The 18,928-nt window shown below is 36.4% G+C and overlaps 2 protein-coding genes across 6 annotated transcripts in view; both read right to left on the bottom strand.

Moving 5' to 3' along the window:
- The window catches only part of ARG1 (arginase 1), a 101,994-nt gene that overhangs the window by 81,444 nt on the left and 1,622 nt on the right, over positions 1–18,928 (bottom strand). The window contains exon 2 of the mRNA XM_088140830.1: positions 1,971–2,043. The gene's annotated coding sequence lies outside the window, so the exon portion shown is untranslated. The remainder of the gene's footprint in view (positions 1–1,970; positions 2,044–18,928) is intronic.
- Positions 2,053–18,928, bottom strand: part of AKAP7 (A-kinase anchoring protein 7) — an 83,040-nt gene continuing 66,164 nt past the window's right edge. For 2 of the 5 annotated variants that reach the window (XM_015890557.3, XM_025175805.2), the window contains one exon: positions 6,453–7,513. In XM_015890557.3, coding sequence (XP_015746043.3) covers positions 7,308–7,513 — 206 coding nt within the window. In that variant the 3' untranslated portion in view covers positions 6,453–7,307. Of the gene's footprint in view, positions 7,514–18,928 lie in introns of all 5 variants that reach the window. The other 3 variants (XM_025175801.2, XR_015796129.1, XR_015796128.1) reach the window with 3 other exon arrangements.

Genomic DNA, 18,928 nt, shown 5'->3' with positions numbered 1-18,928 from the left:
AATGCTAATGTGCAAAGAAAAATGATGAAAAAGAAGGCATCAATGATATGAAAATATTGAAAAAAAGCAGTTGGTGTTGGTATTGATGGTTACAAAATAGATGTGGTTGGATTATGAGGTGACAACTTTTTTAACATTTGTGTGAAGATGGAAAATGCTGTTATAATTCTCCTGTATAAAGGGAAGAGGCACAAATGACCAGATTCAAGTTACTCTACTTTGGACATATTATGCGAAGACCTAGCTCTCTGGAGAAGGCTCTAATTCTGAGAAGGGTGGAAGGAAAGAGGATGACCAGCAGCAAGGTGGATGGACTCAGTTACAGTGGTGATGGGTGGACTGATTGAAGAACTGAAGGACCAGGTTAGGACAGATTGTCATAGAGAAAAATCTGTTTATGTGGTCACTAAGAGTCAACACCAACTTGATGGCACATATTGTAATATAAAGGGAAGAGTAGTAATCGTAAATGCAAACACTGCAGGTGGATTAGTTTGTAAAGTATGTTTGGAAAAATGATATGAGAAGTAACAATTAGTAAATTTGGGAAATGAAATTTTTATACTAGATAGAGATGTGCAATTCAAAATGTTGCTCATAGAGAAGTGAATGTGAGAAAGTTGTAATTTAGAGAAAGTAGCAAAATAAATGTTTGAATTATGCAATATTTGAATAACTGAAAATTGGTTGTGGAATACATTAAGAATGGTACATGATGGAAGTAAAAGCATCTATGAGAATAAATTGGTTAATGAATAATTCAATACTAGCAGGAAGTAAGTGTGTATTATATATCTTTGTTATTAAATATATTTAAGAATAAATGCATAAAGAATATTTGCAGTGATGTTAGAAGTGTTGTTGGGGACATTAATGTGTACATATGCACACGTATGGAGATGACACCTGAAAGCAAATATTCAACTGTATGATGTAATAAAAATATAGATCTGAAAATTAATGCATGAAGGCCAAGGTTTGACAAGGAAAATTGAGAAGAACACTTATAAATTACACATCAGTGGTGAAAAAGTAGAGCAAGTAGATAAATATGTGTGTTTCTGTAGAATGTTTACTAAAGATGGAATAGATGGAGAAGTTTTAAGAACTGTAAATGCTGGTAGAAAAATAATGGGTAGAATGTAGAACTGATATCTGCCAAAAGAAGTGAAAATTGCTACAGCTTACTTATATGGAAGTGAAAATTGGGGGTAGCATGAAAGAACATAAAAGTGAGATGCAGTGGGAACATGTGATTTAAGAAATGTGGTGATAAAACAAGGAGAGATAGGGTCAAGAATGAGTGGATTGAATGGATGTGGACTGAATCCAAAAGTGAGTGGCTAGTATGAAAGAAACATATTAAGGTTGTTTCATATACAGAGTATAAATAAAGACTGAATCACAAATATATGATGGTAGAGTAAATGGGTCAAGAGGAAGGGGAAAAATGAAAAAGTCACAGCTAGATGGAGTTGATGAGAACCTCAAAAAGTGAGAAACAAAGTATAAAGAATAAGCAGCATATAGCTGTTATGAAACAAGTATGGTTTGCTCGAAAAGTATGGAGAAGTTAGTGAATGGTCTTGGTGTAACCTAGATTTTGTTACATTTCTTTTTCTCATCTCTTGCATTTAATATCTTTGCTCAGTGCTTCTCATTCTCCCCCCACCCCTACTTTCCATAATGTTGGTTACTTGAAAAAGAATAGTGTGATGGGTATGCAGAGATTGAATATTAACTTTGGCAATCTTAATATCTCACGAGACAGGAAATTGCAGGTAGAAATACATTTAATTATGCTACTCACTTTCAAACATTCATATGAGAATTGAATTGGAAACTAAAAATAGCAGTCTTTGATATATAACTTTAGACTGCAAATAAACAAACTACATTAGAACACATCTTCTCTAAAACATTCCCTGCATATAGGAAACTGGGTGTCAGAGAAAAGGACTTTAGCTTACCCTTTTCTCTGATGACTTTTGTGTGGGGGGGTGGGCAGGCAGGTATATTTAGGGAGTTCTGAAAGTCTTCTATCTGCAGTTTGACATGGAAAAAGAAACAGTGGATCAACCATTTAAATCAGTTTATATAGTTACATATGAACTACATGGAATAAAATTACAGCTAAATGCCCCGAAATTAGAAGTTTTAAGTGTAATGTTAGATTCATTTTTTCCAATTGTTTTCATTTTTAATATCAGCTTAATTTTTACAGAGATGAACAATTTGTGACTATGATTTTCAAGTACAGGTAGTCCCTGGGTTAAGAATGCCTGGTTTAAGGACAACCCATAGTTAAGAACGGAGCCTATTGTAGCAAAATTTGAGTTAAATACACAATGATTCAAGTTAAATTGACAACGGTTTGAGTTAATTACACAATATTACTTATACAGTATTATACAATAATACTGGTTCAGCTTACATACAAATTCGACTTAAGGACAGATCTTGGGAATGGAACTTGTTCTTAAACTGGAAACTGCCTGTATTACATGCATAATATGCATCATATGCATCAGTATGCCCTCCAAACATTCCAGAATTTCAGCAAAGACATGTAATATTTGCTTTATTTAATCAAAACACTAATGGAAACTGAAAAAATGTAGAGACAAGAGGAACGTTTGAGTTTATTATTCCTGTAATATTCTGCTTTCTTCATTGCAGATATTTCTTAGTAATAGTTTATCTTTATTTTTTTTTAATCCTCAACAGAATTCTAATTATTGTTTGGATGTGAAAGTACATTTTAGCCTCTGCAGAATCAGTTTCTCTGTAGTACAAATGTTCTCATTAGGAAGACATTTAACATGGGAAGAATATAAATGAGATTTGTGCAAGCCGTGCTTTTTGTATATATTGATCAAAAGAACAGTGAAGCAAAACCACTACAGTGTTAGGTCTTTCACAAGAATTAAATGACCAAATGGCTTTTTGTAATGAGCCCTGTTAGAAAAATATTAACAGTATTTTCAGTATTTAAGAAATACTGTGGTATTTCATGAAACATTCATGTTTGAATGGCATAGAGTGCCTTTTAGAAATCAAAGGACAATTTGATAGAACGAATCATCTGTATATGGAGCTAAATCTTTATTTTTTCTCAATGTGTTGTACTGTTACCAAAGCCAACTCTAACCCAACCTGAATCTGTTCTCATTCTTAGTCTGTACAGATCTACTCAAGCATATCAGAACACAAAATGGATGAAAACCAAGTGATACAGTTTTAAGTTCTCTGATCAGTTTGGCCTATTATATTTGTTATGATAGCAATGTAATTATCATAGGCTATTATGGTTAAATTGGTCCAGAATCAGATCTGTCAAACAGGTTTTATGTAAGAATAACACTATGTGGAAACCCAATGTGCCAATAAAAGCAGAATACAAAACAAAGTGTGTTTGCTTTAATGTGGCAGGCATGCTTGAAGCTGGGTTGCAACAATTCGAGGAAATGACTTAAGTCTAGCAATTAAGAGGGATTCCAGACTAGTTTTTTTTCCCTTTTAATTAAGTCACCTTGTCTCCTTCACAAAATGTTATGGAGTGGAGTCCAGTACTACCAATATGAAAACAGACAACATTTTTGACTTTTTTTTCTCTTTAAAGAAAGGAAGGAAAGACAGAATCACTGAACAATATATTCTGATTGATGGCACAGGAGCCTCCCCATCTGATAGCCCCCCCCCCACACACACAACTGAGGCTTCCAAGGAAAAAACTCTAATAGCTGCTTTTTTGGTATGTCTTCCTTTGGCAATTTATATGTATGGTGCTTAGTTAGTATATTCCTAATGTTCCTCTCCAAGAGGTTACCAATTTTCTTCTGAGAGTTATTCAGCTAGGTCACACCATTACATATAGAATGCTACAAACAGCTATCCTAAAAAGGAAGTGTTGTTATATGCCGTTTTTATTGGCATGCAAATCAAATCAAATCTTTATTACACTCATAGACCAGCATAATTATTGGCATGCAATATAAGCAGCGTGCCAAGAATGTACTTATCCACCTTCCTCCCTAGCAGGCTGTCCAGAGCACAGTTTAAATGAGGAAGATGGTTTTGCCCCTTTTCTCCCAGTACAAAACAGTGATAGTGGAGGAGGATCTGGACGGCCAGCAACATGTCCACCATCCACAGGAGACATTATGAAAAGCCTCTAAGCGGCACTCAGTCGGGGGACTGAAGGTAGCTCATATATATTGTCATTGATGCTGCTATGTTGTGGTTGAGTGGAATAAATTGTCTGGGAAAAAAGTAGTCAGGGCTGACGGTGACGTGAGACAGTTGGCATTTGTTTTGGTGAGCACTGTATTCTCAAGCCTGTGAAATAAAGAATTTATTATTTGTGTGTTTACATTTTGGTTTTGGTTGTCACTTACGGCATCAAGACAAAGCACACAAACTTCTATTCTAGCAATTAAGCTATTTGTCCAGGCACTTTACCCCTGGGATTATGCCAACTGAGCATAGCAAAGATCCTGGCTCTTTCTAATGTCATGTCAAGCAGGGTTTTTTTTTCCTGTTTAAAATCTTGGCTTTGGAAATAGGGAAAACATCACCCTTATCAAATATATTTTACATTACAAAAAGTAATTAGATGAAAAAAAAATCCTTCTCTTCAAAATTTATAATCTCACCCTTTCTTACAAACACGGCTTCTTATTGGTTCCTGTCTATCTCACAAGAGCTGGACAATAGCTGAAAAATGCAGGGAAAGAATTTTCCATAAACATGCTAAAGAATTATCTATCATTAACCTTTATTTTCCTCCTATTAACTGCTGGATCCACATGAAGCTTACCATCCTAGGCTTCTCTGATAATGCTAAAATCCTGTCTGCATCAGGACCTGCGCACACAACATCAATTCTTCCTCTTTTTTCTTTTGGCCAATCTGCATGGTGAATCAGGTGTATCTCTCTGTTCTTACTCTCCCAGAAATCTCTGTAAAGTCATAAAAGGTAGCATTCTCTTCAGAACATTCAGGCCATGGCACATCCGTATTCAATTTCTGGAGTGCTGACGTCCTGGAGAAGTAGATGTCAGCCCTGGACCCCACATATACTGCTGCAAAGACAGATATCATATAAACTTCAGCAGCAGCATTCCTAAGTTCAATTAATTTTAAGTATGAAATGTGGCTTCCATGAATGAATTTGGAAGAAGCAAAAATAAGTATCCAGCAAACTGATTTTAAGGTGAAATAAGAGCAAGAGAATTAAATGAACCATTAAGGCATTTGAAGAGATCAACTACCTTCTTTCACCATTTGCCTGTAGAGGTAGAAGACAGAGGCTAGCATGCCACATACTTTTTATAATTCTGTTGGAAGCACAAATCTGCATTCAGAGAAAATACACTTTGTATAAATATTAATATGAATTGTCTTACTCCCCCCCCCCTTTTTAGCCCTTTTCAAATTTCAGAAACTATGTTCACAAAAGTCATTGAATTTTTTTTCCTCTTTTTAAAATCAGCATACTCGTAACAAATGATTAAATAAAGACCATCTGCAATTTTACAATAAATATTAAAACATTTTAAACCATCTTGTTTTGCATGTAAACAATAGCAAAAGCTGTATGTCAGAATCTGTACATAATATTTCAAATTCTGATGTGTTAAAAAAATAAGCAGTCCAAAAACAAAATGTTACCATAAATAGATAAAAGACAGGAAGATAATACAAAATGTTCTTCTAAGTGGTACAGTTTAAAGCCACTTAATAGAACTTGTTGCCTTGTTATAAAGTTTACAGCTATAGAAAAAAATCAATTGTATTATCTATCATAGCATAAACATGGACTAAGAGAGAACATGATCTGATCTACATGGTAAATGGTAAGAAAAATAAAGCAAAACATAAGGCTAATGAGATGAGATAATTCATTCAAGAGACCAGTGCATGCAATTCCACTCCACATAGTAGAGTCCCTAACTCAGTTTTTCATTTGCACTAAATGTTATACTCTAAGCAATGAAAGTCTGCTTCTAAATCTTGTCCATTGACATTCCTGTGCCAGCAAAAAATGCATAGGATGAGATTAATCATGTCACAAATTGTGACTTTTCCCAATCAATACTACAGCATTACACTGTATTTTCATGTACTGATAAATACTGGTAGCATTAGAGGTCTTTATGTACCTACTTACAATAGACTTTGCCTTCTTCTGACTCAGTTGGATTTCCTCACCCCTCACCAAATAGGATGGATGTTAGAAAAGAGTGCTTATGTATTATATAATCTATTTATTTTCCTATCACTTTCAACTATTTGGATACAGGTATGTCTCTTCCTCTAAAAAAAAGGCAATGCCAACTGGGTATGTAAATAATTTATACTATAAATAAATCTGTATAATTTGCAGTTAAAAATTAAGACACTAAAGAAGTAGGATCAGTGACATTTTCCCAGATGCTGTCACTGAGCTGTCATTGTTCAAGCAGTTCCTTGTGTATTTTCATCCGAATTGATGGACTTGATAAAAGTTCTTTTATCTGATTCACTTTGGTCAACAGGGACAACAATTCTCTATGCAAAGTTTCCTTTGCTATGGCTGTTTCAGGGCTGTTCCCTAGAGGAAAAAGAACAACAACACATATGTTTGCATGTAATTAATGGTGATTAAATGTTATGGAACAAATTACAAAAAATATGCCATTGTGTGGAAAATACATAATTTTGCTTGTATGCATTTCTTTTACTATAAAGGATAATGTTTAATCAGAGAAAAGTACAATTTATGTGTGAAAATTGTACTTAAAATTGAAGCATAATATGAGATTCATTATCCAGTTACATTCTATTGGGTAACAGTAACTGTGGTTCATAGTAAGACTTCAGTACTAATTGTTCTTCAATACAATAAATTGCCTTCTTCTCCAACAAAACACTTTAAAGAGTTGTTTAGTTCTGCTGAACAAAATTCAAAGAATTGTTTCTTTGGCCATTCATTTTGCTTCCAGGCAGCACACAAAGAAAGCAATGGAGAGATAGCTCTGTAGTCAAGAACACAAAAAAGGCGGCACTTTTTGATCTCTGTCCTTCTTGTCCTTCCCTCTCTCTGTTTTATCTTCCTCCCCAGAGTTCAGTAGTGTGTTTTTTTTAAATTCTCAGTAGCATTGGCATCTGTCTCTTGAAGCTCTGTAAAGCTCTGTGTCCTCAGTTCAGAAGAGTAATCTGATAACAAATCATAACCATCATGCCAGCCAGGACAACTCTGAAGAGTAGGGAGCAGAGTCATGAATGTTGGTGCTAGAGCCCTGCCTCTTTGGCCTCCAAAGCAGTCATTTTCTAACATCATTCTCACTTTCCTTGCTATTTCCAATGGCCACCTCCTCAGTTTTCACTGGGCTCCCACAATCATTCTGTCTGTTTTTGTTTTGAGTTTCTTCTAGATACTGCTGGACCGCCTTGAGGACTGCATTCTCCACCAGCCTTTTGCTTAGGCTCAGCAATTCTGCATCATCTGGCTCTGCCCCCTTTTTTTCACCTGTACACCACAACAGACAAAAATCAGTAAACCTGAGCAGGGAAAACTGCATGCAAAACACACTTCTGGGAAAAAGCTCCTCAGGCCATGGAATACACACTCATGGGGGTGTTCTTGCTTCCTTTGGTTCCAGACCCTCTGCAAACCCTTCAGAAGGAAGCAGAAGAGCCTGCTACTATAGACAGTAAGGAAGAAGACCTTGACAGAGATAGGCCAGATCTATTACCAAAGTGAAAAGGGCAAAAACATGGCTTAAGTCTAACACAAGAAAAAGGTATGCATAAGCAACTCAGACAGACACCTGCCTAATTCACACAAGTAGGCTGGTGGGAGCGGGGGGAGGGGGGGATAAAGCACAAACTTGCAAGATTCTGCTACTATAGCCAATAATAAAAGCAGTTTGAGCCTTCTTGTAGAGTTGATTTTTTGGTTTGATCTACATAGTGGGGCTGACAGCTACAAATTCTTCCTCAGTTCTTTGCCTGAATCTTAAACCACCCTACCTTGCTTTCTCTTCTTCCATGAATTCTGGCTATTCTATTTACCTATTTTGCACTTAAGAATATTCATGATCCAACAACTACCAAAAGTCTCAGCTTATACTTTGAAAATCATCTTATTACAAGAACTTAAAATATAAAACTTGGTGCAATTTAGGACTAATCTGTGTTATAGTCTTGTCAAAGTTGCGAAATTGTGAAAGCCTGATGAGAGTCTATTGGAAGGCCATCTAAGAAGTAATAACCAAAAATATAATAAATACCTTTAAAAAGGAATGAAATTCTATAGAGCTTATCCTCCAGAAAAATCCTTTATTTTCTAGTTGTGCAATGTTTACCCAAATAATTTGTAAATTGAAATGGCAAGTCAAAGTTACACAAAATTCCTAACTTGAAATCTTATTTGTTTCATATTTAAGTCCAATGTACTTTATAAGGCATTTCCACACCTATGTTTTACACCACTCTTGGACTGGCTCCATACCTCACTGATCATAAAAGTTGGAAATTGGAGCAAGACTAGTATTTTTCTTTGAATCACTGCAATTCTGCAAACATTGTCAGTTTTCCTACTGGTGAGAAATCTTTCCTCACCCCTCCTATTGCTCTTGGGTTCAAGCTACCTATTACTCTCCTCCCATAGAGATTCAGGTTCCTAAAACCTAATTCTTCCTTTTCTTCCTCCTTTTTCACCTTATCCAGCCAACATGCAATTGTGGTCCAAGTATTGGGAAAAGCATCAGAAAAAGTGATGACTTGCTATTCTTTCACCCACATAACTCACAGAGGTTTTAAATGCAAATAACATGCTAGAAAGCCACTGAAAGATTGCAGTGCCTTTTTTGATTATAGCTTCCCATTACTGCTATTTCTCAAATTCTTTTGAAAAATGCCAAATGAATTTATACAAAGAGATGTACAAAAAACATGGTGTTAACAATTTATTTTATTTTGTGGAGTGAGCATGAGAGGATATTTGTTAAATGGTGGTAGATCTGGGGACAGAACATAGATTGGGTGATGTATGCTTATTGGTTAGCTGGAGGAGAGGGTGGTAAGTCCTGACTGACTCATGGTGTTCTTGGTTTTTCAAGGTTAGTAGAAATATACAGTAGGCCAACCTGAAACTGCTTTGTGAGGAACAGTGAAATGGAAATGCTGGCAATGTGGAAGTGCTTTTTAAAAAAATGAATATATAATATGCCCTAGCTGCTTAATCATATATTTTCCTACCAAAGTGTAGTTTATAAATCTACAACCTGATTGAATGCAGTCAATTTATATTTTGCTATGAAACTAACACTATTGTTAAACTTTCATTTTTAAAGCAAAACTGCTTTTTTGCTCCTGAGCAACTCATTACTAATGGACTGAAAATGTTACTTGCATCTAAAACCAAGTCTGAGAAATAGTGGGCAAGGTGTGATGGACTGGAATTATGGAGGCCAGAATCGGGGAGTGAAGAATCCTCTTTCATCTCCCAAAGGGCAGGGAAGAGATGAGACTGGCACCTCCCTGAGGAATGCAGGCTGTGTTTACTGACTGACCCTGGGAACTGGTTCCAGTCTGGGAAGATTCTTGATAGAGGTTGTAGCTAATAAACCTTGCTGGATTGAATCTGCATGCTCTCCTGTAGTTCCCTGGGCTAAACCTGACACAAGGACAGTAATATTACTGTTGTTATATTTTGAGATGCTAAAGGAGATAGGCATATGGCTGCTTCCCTAAGTTTCAATTTTCTGCTGGTGTTCCTGAATGATTGTCCCCTATCAATAGGAACATTGGTTCCTCTTATCATTACAAGGGACTATGCTCAATCTTGTCCTTCCACTCAAGAAAGGTGCTATAATCCAAAAGAGGTTGCCATGTGTGAAAAGAAAATAGAGGGAGATGATTTTTGGAAACTACTTCTAGGTCACCTTCCACACTGTTCTGGAATATTTCCCAAATCTCCTTCCTAAATTTGAGGGGAGGAGAGGATAAGAGAATATCGGTAAAACTACCTCTCTCCTTTCTGATCACAAACTCTCCACTGGATCAAAGAACCTGTAGTGCATATGAAGGGAAACTGCTCGATATTGACAAACTGAAAAGAATAAATGGCAGATCCAGATGGTGCTCATTCAACAACTTTGGAAAAAAACCCTCTTGGAATGTGTATTTGAATGGGTAAGTTATTTGGAACATCGTATTGGAGCTCGTCTTTTGTAAAGGAGAAATGGTCTCTTTTTGTCATGTTAAACTTGGATTTTTTAATTTTGTTTATATTAAGATATTGGGACCATTTTATGCCTTTTAAGTGGGATTTTGTTATAGTTAAGTGTGGAATATTGAGTTTTATATCTATTAATGTTAAAATCTTAGAGCTTTGGTGGCTGGGGTGGGCCTTCCGGGCTGTGTGGCCGTGTTCTGGAAGTTTTGTTTCCTAACGTTTCGCCAGCATCTGTGACCGGCATCTTCAGAGGGCAGGAGCACAGACAGGAGCAGTTCTCTCTGTGCCCAGGATGATGTGACCCTTTTGTGGGTATTTAGAGAGATCAGCGAGGGTGCCTGAAGGGGGGATTGTGGGGGTTGAGTTAACGAGTGGCTGCTTGTTTTGGTGTCAGCATATGTGGGTATCTTCCTGAGGGTTAGGCAGGCTTTTTTTTATTGAGTTGTTAACGAGTGGCTGCTGAGGGTGATTAGCATGTTCATTGTGTGAATTGTTCACGCGTCCTGGTGGTTGAGCTGAGTTCGTTGACCTTTTGCAGGCTGTATTTTTCAGGATTGGTAGCCAGGTTTTGTTGATTTTTAGACTCTCCTCTTTTTTATTGAAACTGTGCTGGTGTTTGTGAATCTCAATGGCTTAAGTATAGCCTGGTATAGTGGCTGTTGGTGTTGTCCAGTATCTCTGTGTTTTCAAATAGGATTTTGTGTCCAGTGTGCTTGAGGGCATGTTCAGCTACTGCAGATTTTTCTGGTTGCTGCAGTCTGCAATGTCTTTCGTGTTCTTTTATCCTGGTATGGATACTGTGGTTCTGATGTATACTTGCCTGCAGCTGCATGGTATGTGGTATACTCCTGTGGCGGTGAGGGGATCCCTTTTGTCTTTTGCTGAAAACCCTGCCTAACCCCCAGGAAGATACACACATATGGTGACACCAAAACAACCAGCCACTCGTTAACCCAAACCCCCCCACCCCCCACCCCCTTCAGGCACCCTCGCTGATCTCTCTAAATACCCACAAAAGGGTCACATTATCCTGGGCACAGAGAGAATTGCTCCTGTCTGTGCTCCTGCCCTCTGAAGATGCCAGTCACAGATGCTGGCGAAACGTTAGGAAACAAAACTTCCAGAACATGTCCACACAGCCCGGAAGACCCACACCAGCCATCATATTCCAGCAGTGAAAGCCTTCGACAATACATCTTAGAGCTTTGTTTGGCTCTTTTGCTGGTAACTGGATTGAAGAAGACAGTACTTATTTGATTTGCCTGCTGTTAAGAAATTGGTTATGGGATGAAGAGTTTTATATTTGTTAGCTAAGAAGAGGTGAAGAGATCAGGAATTGTTTATACTTGCCATGATGAGGGTGAGAAGCTGCTTTCTGGGGGAGGGGGGGTTAATACATTTTTTTCTTGCATTTTTTTATTTCTTTTTTCCTTCTAGTTTGTACTATCTTTTACTGTTTTATTCAAAACTCTTAATAAAATTATTTGAAAAAAAGAAAAAATCTCTGAAATATGAAGTTGCTATTATTTTAATAAAAATATGTAATAGGACCCTGAGATTGGCTTCTGTCAAAGAAGGCTGGAAAGCGGTCAGTTTAACATCAGGTTTTAAGACGAGATTGAGGGGAATACAGGTAATCAGTCACATGCTACTTATATCAGAAGAAGCCATGATGAATTACCAAGCATATAAAAATGGACAATACTTGCTGAAGAATAATTAACATGGTTTTTCCACCTGTTAATAAGGTTAATAACCTACTGCATTATTACATTCTTTGAATACTGGAAAAATGTTAATAAGCATGTGGATGGCGCGATTTGGTAGACAGTGCTTATTTGGACAGTTTTCCTTACCAAAAATATATGGATGAGTATATACATGATAACATTTGTTGTGGTTTTCTTGGCTGCTGTGTATTTTAGTATGTGTGTGTGTGTGTGTGTGTTTTAACACTGTTTGCTGCCCAGAGTCATTTGTTGAGATGGATGGCCACATAAATTGATTAAATAAATAAGAGAATTTTTTCTGTCATTATTTACAATATCAATCTAATGGCCTCTTTTACCATCTTTTTTCTGAGTAGCAGGAGGACACAATCTCATATACAGCCTAATGAAGCAAACTGAAGGTATGTAGCCTGTAGTCCAGGTGATATTCACCTCCCCCCCCGCCCCTGTTTGCTGCTCACCTAGCATTTATTTGGTCTCCAGATTATCCTTTATGGAGGGTCAGGAGCTTCCTTTTTTCCTGGCTTAGCCAACTTTTCTCCTATCTCTTGCCTATGCCATACAACAATGGAGCACCCCCCTATAATAAATCAGGATTGAGTCTGTGGCTGGATTCCACTAAGAAGCTATCAGCTGTAGGATAGGAGATCCAAACAGAAAGCAGAGAAAGGAATAAATTGATTCCCCCCACCCACCCAGTAGGGGGATGTAATCAGCATAGTTCCTCCAAGAATTTCTTATGTACTGGTGTTTTGTTTTGTTTTTAATTTGTTTATAAATGTTCTGGAGTTGGGGATCAGCAAAACATTTAACTAGTCATGCAGCATGGTAAGTATAACCACTTATAGTCTGCTTTTAAGGGGGCCTGAATGTCACAAGTATTGCAAATTAGCAAGTGTATAAAAAGGGGGGAGTCAGAAGCCAATAGTTCTTTTTATTATTATTTTACTTTTTCTTTCTTTTTTCTACTTTTTAGGTATTTTAATTTTGTTTAATTTGCTTCTTCAATCTTTTTTTTTCTTTTTATCAACATATTATATACAGTATATACATATACATATAGTAACAATACAATGGAGATTTTAATATTAAGTAATTAGCTTATGATCAAAACCAGTATCATATAACCAATACCTTGATGTGAGTTGCAGTGGTTCCTTTTTTAAATGTTCTATTTAACTTTGGATGAAAACACCAAATAATTTTATGCTTGTAATATTGACATCCTAAATTGTAATTAATATTGATAGACGTTTTTCTTTCCTTTCTCTATTTTCAATACTTTAAGCTATCTAAAAAATAAAATGTTAATAATCTCTAATGATATCATACAAACATCACTGTATTGAAACAATACAATGTGTCGAGATTTATAACTATATGATAAGGGGGGAAAAAAGCAATACATTTAACTGGGTCACTCAAAGACCAATGGGTTGCATAGTTTTAACACAAGTGCTTTTTTGTGGCTTAGCAAATTGTGTCAACCATTATATAATCCCAGAAAATGGTTAACAGGTTACTTCAATAACCAAGTTAAATGTGTTGTCTGAGTGAGAAGTGAAGATAATTAGAAAAGAACTGGAAATAAACTGCCAGGGCCATGTTGCCTTATATAATCTACATTGCAACCATTCCAGAAACATTGTGTACCGTTCTGATAACTGCATCTCAAAAATAAATAAATAAAAAGTAGAGAGGGAGACATTTTTCTCTTCATAATATTACAACCCATGGTAACCCAGTGAAACTGACTGCTTGGAGATAAAAATAAGCAATTCTTCATAAAGCGCATAACTTTAAGTTAGATTCATTACCTTAGATGCTTTTAAAAGGCACACAGATGAATTAATAGAAATATTACCTATCAATGGCTATTACTATGATGTTTATATATTACCCTCTATATCAAAGGTACTACATCTCTCAATATTAGCTGCTGGGGATGGTGCTAGCTATATTTACTGTACATTCAATTCATAAGCTGTTCACAGGCATATGACTAACATTGTGGGAGCAGAAGTCTGCATTAAATGGGCCTTTAGTTTGTTCTAGTATGGTATCTCTTAAATTCTTGGGTACTGTGCAGCTGAATAAACAGGTCTGCATCTAAATATATGCACTGTCACATCATCTTCAGCACCCAACTTAAAGCCAATAATCAGGAGCTAACTATGACAAACGGGTTTTTAGGTAATGATACTATTGTTTCTTACTGTTTTATTGCATGTTAGCCTATCTTACTGTTCTAAGTGTTCAAGCCAACATCAAGTTTCAAAAGGAAAATCTTGATTTTCCTAGAATTTAACTATATTCACTGTAATATATTTTAAAAGAAGACCAGAGAACAAGGACTGCCCTATGGTCTACTGAAGACAGTTTGCATATGAAGGTGATATTTTAAATATGACAGTTTGACATGGGAAGAGATAAAGTATTAAACCACAAAAAATCAGTCCTGATTTTAATAATACCATTCTTGTTTGTTACCTCTCTAATCCTCTGCAATTTTGGTGGAGAAGCTCAGCAAAATATAAGGAAACTATTATATTTACAACAAAATAAATTGTGATAGACTAGGGAAATGAGGCTGGTGGTCAGTCTTTGGTTTGCAACTTAACCCAGATTAAACCCAAAAGCAGAACCAACAAGGAAAACAACAACACAAAATAAAACATAACTGAGGCCAACCCATAATGATTCAATTTCAAACCATCATCCTGCTCCAATGCCTAGAAAACCAGGCCTTCAAGGCCTTATGGAAGGCCAACAGGATTGGGGCCATCCAAATTTCCAGGGTGATGCTGCTCCAGAGGGCAGGTGTCATGACAGAGGAAACATGCCTCCTGGGTCCTGCCAGATGATATTAATAGAGGAGACATTGTGCATGTCCACCCTGTCAGATCTCATAGGATGAGCAGAGCCAATTGGAGATAGGCGGTCCCACAAGTTACCTGGCCCTATGCCATGAAGGACTTTATATATGGTTACCAATAACTTGAATTTCACCTGGAAGTTTACTGGGATCCAGTGCAACTTGTGGAACAATGTTATTACAGGTAGTCCTTGTTTAGTGACCACAATTGGGACTTCCAACTCCATTGCTAAGTGAAGCAATTAGTAAGTGAGAAATCACATGACTGCAACTGTGCTTTCCTTTCCCCCACTCTCCTGCCCTTTGGGATGCTCACCCTGGCAGCGCTGGGATAATTAGCAAGAAGGGTGTTAATGTTTGTATTTACATTCATTGGAAAGGAAAGGATTAGAAGAGAGTAAGCAGAAACAGAATGGGAATACACATCAAAAGCAATGTGCTGGTACCAGCAGCCGTGAGCGCACTTTGAAAACAGCCTGGTGTATTCCCCATTGTGAGCCTGCTTACTCTTTTGTAATCCCCTCCTCTCCAAGCTCTCCGCTCGGAGGGGGGGATGGGTCAGGCACAGGACAGATTGCTTACAGAAATTGCTTGGGTTTTTTCTCCCCCTTCCCTCTCAGAGCAAAGAGATTTATATCAGGGAATTCAGGAGTTTTAAGAGGTAAAATGGATGCCTTAAAGCATTTCACCCTCTTAAAAACCCATATGCACACCCAAAGAGGAAAAAAGGCTCCATATTTTTGGCTCCACTATTCTGGCAAGCTTTAGGAGTAACCAAAAAATACTGGCAGGCCAAATACAGCCCTTGGGCCATAGTTTTCATACCCCTACTTTATGTTATTCAAATTTATAATCTTTTAAATCCCTCATAAAAATGTATAAAGTCTCAGAAATATTCACCTGGTTTCTGTTTAAAAAAAAATAGAGAAACATGGTACATTCTATTCTTCTTGAACTTCATTAAGAAGACCTTTTAATCTAATGATATGAGAAACAGTGAAAAGCCTTGAGAGATATAATAGCTGGGAAACTTTCACTGAGTAGTTTTTATGACATTGCTTATATACATGGCCTTGTAATGATGAATAAATCATAAACAGACCAAATAATTCAAAGACTTAAGTTGAAGCAAGTTATTTTCCATTTTGAAGGAATTGTTCCTCTTCTATTTTATTAAGTCATACTAGAACTTTCAATGAAACTACCATCTTTTATCTATTGCCATCCTGGGATATTATGTCATCTTTAGCTATAAAAAAATCCTTTTTAGCATTAATGGACACACTTGTGCAAAATACACGCCAAGTGGCTTCCTTCCCTCCTGGAGTCTGTGTAACAAATGTTTCATCTAATTGGGCACTTTGTCTTCTAAAGTGACCAGCCAGATGCCCATGGGAATCCCATAGTCATGGCATGATAAAGAGAGCTACATCACATTTCTTTTTTCCCTCTCCTTGAATTCTGAAACTAAACATAGAGGAGTTATTCTGTCAGCTCTCACATATACTAAAGATATATGTTCCTTGGTTGGTTTGATCCTTTCTATAAAGCAATCAGGACCCATTGCAACATATGTTGACAATACATATATTCTCCACTATTGCATTCAATATATAATATTCAATATATAACATATATCTTCAACCTAATGGAATTTAAGTTATTCATGGTAACTTAAATCATACTAACTTCAGTGGTTCTACTCTGATTAAGTTTTGATAATTAAGTTCATTATTCTGCCTGGAAGCAACAGCTAGGCAGATGGTTTTGAGGCTACAATCTTCTGTAGCACACTATGAAGAAAACTAAGCAGTCTGCTGGAAGGAGGGAGAGTATGTATACCATTTTTGTGCACTGCAGAGTGGTTCTTCCATGATGAACTTTGTTGTACAGCTAATAAAGTTGTTGTAAAACCTTCCTCATTTATAACATTTGGCCTAAAGGCATGAATATCAATTACTATGTTTAAAAATTAGTACCTCCTTCTAGACAGGCTGTAAATGTTCCCACCTTCTGTGCAAGACTCAGAACAAGAGGAATAGCTTCCAAGATATCCCGCTCAAAAGAGGAATCAGGATAACAACAGTGTGTGGTGCAAATGCTACATAGTGGTTGTATATTTAATGTAAACATCACGTATTTTTCATACTATTGTACTTTATCTTTAGGTACCATGTAACATTAAGTGGTTCTATCATTTTCCCCTCATCCCCCTTTCATTCTAACTTCTGTTACAAATTTTAGGTTTTAAAAGCACATGTAAAAAGTTTAGGATACTAATTTCATTATGACATAAGAAAACTAGTATCATAATGAGCTCATTTAATTCCTCCCCCTCCACCCCCAGGCACCAGCTGGTTGGAGAGAACAGCATCACCCAATTCCAAATTGTGCTATGTTCTTTCTACCACCGAAAAAAGCTTCCTTCAGAAGTAGCAAATTGCATGGCTGGTGTAATGTGGTAAATTCAATCAGCCAGGGCTGTAAATCTACAGAACTCTTCCATCACATGCATCTTGTCTCACATACATGCATATGTAATATTTCTGCCCAGATAAGCAGATGGAGAATCCACTCTTATAAAAACTAAAGATAGCCTCATGTCAAACTCAATAAGCTGACTGCATCCATTCAATTTTCTTGGCAATATCACAGAAGTAGTTTGTTATCTCCTTCTAGGATGTCTCTTTAATTTCTCAATCTAGCCTTCAGCCCTGGAACTCCCATCCAAATACTAGTCTGAGTCAGTCCTGCTTAATCAACCAGGATATATGTGATGACCATGGATCCACAGGCATTCCTTTGTCTCTACATACTGTACTTCTATTTGCATTTCATCATCCTATTAGCCTGTTAATGCTGGGGATATTTGTTCTAGCAAAGTGATCTAAAACTAGATGCAATTGAGATGTATTTGGCTACCTAACCTCTTGGCTCCTGCCTCCAAGAGGGTATCTGTAAAAATAAACAAAGCAACTTTGGGATTTTGACTTAAATCAGCTCATCTACGCCACCAATAATTTCATCTGCACATTCTTTATTTTGCCTCTTCCATAAACCTGTTCCAGAAACTGTTATCAATTGCAAATTCCAACCTCATGTTTCTGACTGGTATGTATCTACACTGATGCCCTAATATTGGGCTAGTCTACAAAGATGTTAAATGTGTTATTGGGATCTGTATTTTCAAATTCCGGATTAAACCTTATGCAACTGAGTATGCTTTCTCTCTAGCTGATTACTTTCCTGTATATAAGATTTATTTTTTAGTATGGGGGGCAGCAATCATGTTGACCTACAATCTTAACCAAAGCATCTTAGCTACAGATCAAAGATAGCTGATGAAAGCTATTGCTTCATTTGTACTTCATAATTCAACTTCCTTTGCATTTGTGTGTATATAATTAATGACCCCAATTGGGTAATCCAGAAAAATCTTATTGAGATTTCAGTCCTTGGCCTAATTACATTTAAGAGTTAAAAGTTTAAGTATGTGAAGTTATATGTTCCAAATATATTCATTATTGTTTATACTGCATAAATAATGACTACCAAGAAAGAAGTGGTTGAAAAGGAATCTCAAGGTCCTTGGTTGCTTTATAATTGCAATAAATGTTAAAAGTGGAAATTATTTTTTCTAAAAAAAAAAAGTATAATTATGTTCATTGCTCTATTACCTAAAAACAAAAAAATGATGTATATTAAAAATAAATTTGGAAGCTATTTTGAAGAACAAATATTGTATTATAACCATACCACACAGCCTACCTGACAGCTCCCCTATGTAGCAAATCAAAGTTTATAACATACCTCATATGCATTATATCATGATCCTACAAACTTGTATTCCAAGATGGAATCCATTCTGATTCAGTTAAGCTCAGAATTCATGGAGACCACTAATATCCCTCTTAAACTATTTCTTGGCTAAGAAAACAGCTATCTGGAGAAAGGATATACTAAAAAAGTTTATCAGTCAAAGGGATTAACAAAATACTGGCACTTTGAAGGTTAGCATGTCAATAATTGTAGATTTTAAAAAACAATTTCCATTATATAAGGAAGAACCGACTAATATTTGAAAGTGAGCCATAATGA

Source organism: Python bivittatus, unplaced genomic scaffold (genome assembly GCF_059951505.1).
Source record: "Python bivittatus isolate LINGU-HERP-01145 unplaced genomic scaffold, Pbiv_v1 ctg000020_np1212, whole genome shotgun sequence".
NCBI lineage: Eukaryota > Metazoa > Chordata > Lepidosauria > Squamata > Pythonidae > Python > Python bivittatus.
The sequence above is the reverse complement of the archived record's forward strand: the minus strand, read 5'-3'. Positions and strand labels throughout refer to the sequence as shown.